The following is a 5,000-nucleotide window of genomic DNA, read 5'->3' on the forward strand; positions in this document are numbered from 1 at the left end:
AATAGTGCACAAAGGTCAACGTTAGAAAAGGTCAGAGTTCGGGGGGGGTCAGGTCTGGGGGTCTGAGAGCTCGTCGGGACCGGCTCAGAGTCACTTTCGCCGAGCGGTTATGACAGGAAGTTGATCACGGGCTGCAGGAAGAGGCCAAGGGTTCCCAGGATGCACACAGTCACAAAGACCCACAGGAAGATTCTATCTATCACCATGGCAACGTACTTCCAGTCATCCTCCACCTGCATGGAATGATGGGGAGAGGGGGGCGGGGGGGGGGTTCGTAATTGAGTGGGGAATTGGGGACGCATGAATAATATTAGAAGGGACAGAAATAAAGGTCAACGAAGGTCATTTGGCAGAGTGGGTGAAGGTGAACGAAAGACAGGGTTGGGGAGGTGTTGAAATGACAGAGAGGAAGAAGAAGAGAGAAAAATACGGAGAAGATCAGTTACACCTTTTTTTTGGGGAAAGCAGAATGATTATTGACATGTTTCCCACTAAGAAGGAATGAAATTAGATAATCCAATTCATTTAGAGCGGCTAAAAACACTCTGGTTTAACATATCAAATGCAGCCTGCTTGTTTTTAGCTTGAATCTAAAACTGTTATTGTTGGGCTTGTGAGGTTTCACAAGACAAATTTCTGTAGTTTCTATTCCTACAGTGGCCGGTCTGTCACACATTTTGATTTGATTTGAACCTTTACAGGCCATTTTTCTCAGGACATTGGTGTACCCTAACTGCTTCCGACGAGCTGGCTGTCGCGTCGCATGGTTGACTCCGCCGTCTGTGTTAGAATGTGTGTGAACCGTCGCAGGTCGCTTTGGATAAAAGCATCTGCTAAATGCCCTTAATGTCAGTATAAATGTAAAGAGTCTTGCAGTAAGTGCCCACGGCCTTGGCAACGCTCTAACGCCAACAGGTCCCGTTATCTCTCAAAGCGAGAGTGTGGGCTGGTTTCACGTCCAAGATTGCCTGGTAGTCATTTGTTTCACTTCCTTTTTGAAAAATGGAAGCCATGACAGCATAATCGACAGAAATAGAGCCTCCTCAAGACAGTTTCTCTTGTCCCTTCAGATCAATGGCCAGCCATCGTTTGTTGTGGTTCCGCCGTTCAGGATGTTTCCAGTCGAGACAAACGCGTGCCTCCAGACCCTACCCTGCCCCCAGGAACCTGATTGGTCGAGACAGACCCGAGCGTGTCTGCCACCAGATGTTAATCCAAAGCGTGAGGTGTGAGACGGCTATTACACTGGAAAGATAACCCACAAAAATGTGTTTGCCCTTAATTTGCCGTGCATGTGTGATGCATCTAATCTGGGTCAGTGCGCTTCATGCCTTGTTTCCATTGTGTGAATTAGCTCTTCTGTACACAGAGCGCTCTGCCCGGGCGGTCACCGGGAGGACAGCAGCTCACCTCTTTGGCCTTGTTGCGGCTGCGCATGTTCTCGGCGATGTACTTCACGCTCTCGATGGCCTGCTTGATCTCGGGCGACACGGCGGAGAACGCGGCCACCGAGTTGAGGCTCTGCGAGCCCAGCAGACCGGCCAGCTTCCCCGGGTCCGCCATCTCCGGGGTCTCCTTCCAGGGGCACTTGTTCCCGGCACAGCCCTCTATGGAGGAGAATTTACTGTCGCCGAAGTCCAGGCAGTTCAGGGACCCGGCACCGACCTGCTGGGAGGAACGTTGAAACCCCCCCCGCCGGAAAAACAAGCAATCGTTAAGATCTAGCCCCAAAACACCCGATGTTGGCCCCTTTCATAACTCATATCTGGCACAAAGCCTCCATCATCATCGTTAGAAATCGGCATTCCCATTTCCCACTACTCATGATCTCCTCCCTGTCTCACCTCCCACTCCTCATGCTCTCCTCCCTGTCTCACCTCCCACTCCTCATGCTCTCCTCCCTGTCTCACCTCCCACTCCTCATGCTCTCCTCCCTGTCTCACCTCCCACTCCTCATGCTCTCCTCCCTGTCTCACCTACCACTACTCATGCTCTCCTCCCTGTCTCACCTACCACTACTCATGCTCTCCTCCCTGTCTCACCTACCACTCCTCATGCTCTCCTCCCTGTCTCACCTCCCACTCCTCATGCTCTCCTCCCTGTCTCACCTACCACTACTCATGCTCTCCTCCCTGTCTCACCTACCACTACTCATGCTCTCCTCCCTGTCTCACCTCCCACTCCTCATGCTCTCCTCCCTGTCTCACCTCCCACTCCTCATGCTCTCCTCCCTGTCTCACCTCCCACTCCTCATGCTCTCCGCCCGTCTCCCTCCCCTGCACCTCCAAGGGCGTTCCCACTAACCTGCGTCAGGCTGTTCTTCCTCTTCCACACTCCCTTCCCTCCTCCTCCTCCTCCTCCTCCGCCGGCTCCGCCCCCAGCCCCGCTCCCAGCCCCGGCTCCTCCTCCCACCACGCCGGCCTCCCCGACACCGTCTGTCCCGCCGGCCGCCTTGCCCTCCTGGTCCATGGGCCGGCGCATCAGCATGACGCGGGGCAGCGCCCGGAGGAACACGGCGCGGACCCAGCCCGGCATGGTGTGGGTCATGGGCGTGCGGTAGTGCACGTTGAGCACGAAGACGGTGATGACGATGCTGAGCGTGACGAAGATCATGGTGAAGAGCAGGTACTCGCCGATGAGCGGGATGACCAGCGAGGTGGACGGGATGGTCTCGGTGATGACCAGCAGGAACACGGTGAGCGACAGCAGCACGGAGATGCACAGGGTGACCTTCTCGCCGCAATCGGACGGAAGGTAGAAGACGAGCACGGTGAGGAAGGAGATGAGCAGGCAGGGGATGATGAGGTTGACGGTGTAGAAGAGGGGCAGCCGGCGGATGTAGAAGGAGTAGGTTATGTCCGTGTAGATCTCCACGCAGCAGTTGTACTTGATGTCGTGCTTGTAGCCCGGCGCGTCGATGATCTCCCACTCGCCGCTCTCCCAGAAGTCCTTGAGGTTCACCTGGGTGGAAAGGTCAAAAAGGTTGTTTAGTTTATGGATCACCTGAACTGTCATGCTTGATATGACGTCAACCGGGGGCTCAGACCTTTTGCCCCTTAAAAAATATAATAAATGCCGCAAATATTTGGATGATTTGGGCTTTTAAACACCCCAGTAAAAAAACGACTAGGGTGATTACTGTACGGTGTTTATGGTCTGGAATCAGTGGTTCCAGATTTTCTTTCCATTGTGGTCTTCGGAAAAGTACCATATTTGACAAAATTGCCCAAGTCATCAAATGCATCAAAAACATAACAAATCGGTCAAAAAAAGGCCCTGGTTAAGAAAACCTTGAACCCGACCCTAATGTCCACACTGACCTTTGACCCGATCAGTAACAAGTCGATCTTGGCCTTGTCGTGGGTCCAGGAACCGAACTTCAGGGAGCAGTTCTGGTAGTCGAAGGGGAAGTAGGTGATGTCCATGGGGCAGGAGGACTTGAAGATGGCCGGAGGAACCCAGGTGATGGTGCCGTCGAACTTCAGTAGGGCCTTGGTCTTATCTTCCACCAGGAAATCACCCACAGCGCTGCAGTGTGAGTGTGAGTGTGAGTGAGTGTGAATAAAGTCATATTCATGAACAGATTCAGGTTGAATTGAGAGCAAAGCAACAATGAGCAGATCCATTTTCGCTCAAGAGATACTTTTGACTAAGATACAATCAGGTAATCAGATAAGGTGAAGATGTGAGGAGCAGTAGCAATATAAGTTGTCGTAGTGAAATCGTTCCTACTTGTTGTAGAGAACGATATCGGGTCTCCAGAGTTTGTTGGCAGGAACTCTGATGAACTCGATGCCGTCGTACTCCACGGGCATCCATCGTAGCTTGTAGTCGTTCCAAATCTGGGCACAAATGATAGATGGTAAATAGACTGCATTTATACCACACTTTTCTAACCAGTGGCCACTCAAAGCGCTTTATGATATTGCCTAACATTCACTCATTCATGCACACATTCACACACCGTGTGAATGTGTGCATGAATGAGTTGACGACTCACTGGCTGTCGACGAGCCGACAGCCAGCTCGTCGGGAGCAGGGACACCTCGACACTCAACTAGGAGGAGCTGGGGATCGAACTAGCAACCTTCAGGTTACCAGCCAACCCGCATCTACCGCCTGAGCCATATGCCGCCCGGCACAACAGGCACAGCAAACCCAAGTTACGAAGATGAACAGATGATCATTGATATTGTTATTAATGGAACTACCCCCAATGGTGGGAGAGGGTATGGCCATATCAAAAGCACAGCTACGTCCACTTGTTGTAACAGATGCTCTGCAGTCTGTCATTCGGAGGGGAATGGAGATAGTCTCCATAATACCTCCGTCAATCATCGTACCGCTCATATGTCATGTGTAGGGAAACCATCTGGGAAACATACAACATACAGCTGGCGAATCCATACTGCAGTGGATTAAAAACATGTCATTGTATAACATGTTTACTCGGTTCCGTCAGCCGGTCTGAAAGCGGAGCGAGAGCGAGAGCACATGTTTCTATTCTGCCAAAATACAAATGGGTCCTGTTTGAAAGGCCGTACCTCTATTAGTCCTGCCTGTGGTTTATGTCGTCCACAATGGAGCCGCTCCCTTGGAAAGGTGAATTCATCTGTCAGTAATTAACCGGGAGCTGTTAAGTAACCTGCGTCACACTGAGATAGCTTTTCCATTAAACCCGACTGGGGGGGGGGAAGCAAAGACTAATTTGGCAGCATCGACGTGCTGCATTTGGAGCTAAAATACCAGACCTGTCCTTTGCCCATGTTTCTTGCACACATTGCCCATGTTTCCTGTGATGGCTTGATAATATAGCTAAAGTTCTTGAGCTTTAGTAGTCATTATCAGATATGCCTTGTTGACTTTTGATACAACTATCGTCCAAAAGCTTAGGGTTCCCCATGTCTCATTATACTGCTTGGACTACAGTTGATCCTGTATTATATTGACTGATATATTTACCCTTTTAATGTTAAAAGCAGTTTAACGAGTGTCAGTAC

General features: G+C 51.1%; 1 protein-coding gene across 1 annotated transcript in view; it reads right to left on the bottom strand.

The window, feature by feature from the left end:
- Positions 1–107: 107 nt before the first annotated feature.
- LOC311376763 (neuronal acetylcholine receptor subunit alpha-3-like) overlaps positions 108–5,000 on the bottom strand; it is a gene marked incomplete at both ends in the record, with an annotated part of 9,317 nt that continues 4,424 nt past the window's right edge. Inside the window, 5 exons of the mRNA XM_084491239.1 lie at positions 108–233; positions 1,411–1,668; positions 2,305–2,961; positions 3,321–3,528; positions 3,733–3,842. Of these exons, the coding sequence (XP_084347365.1) occupies positions 108–233; positions 1,411–1,668; positions 2,305–2,961; positions 3,321–3,528; positions 3,733–3,842 (1,359 nt within the window). The remainder of the gene's footprint in view (positions 234–1,410; positions 1,669–2,304; positions 2,962–3,320; positions 3,529–3,732; positions 3,843–5,000) is intronic.

This window comes from Micromesistius poutassou (genome assembly GCF_964030765.1).
Source record: "Micromesistius poutassou genome assembly, contig: SCAFFOLD_4068, whole genome shotgun sequence".
Classification (NCBI taxonomy): Eukaryota; Metazoa; Chordata; class Actinopteri; order Gadiformes; family Gadidae; genus Micromesistius; species Micromesistius poutassou.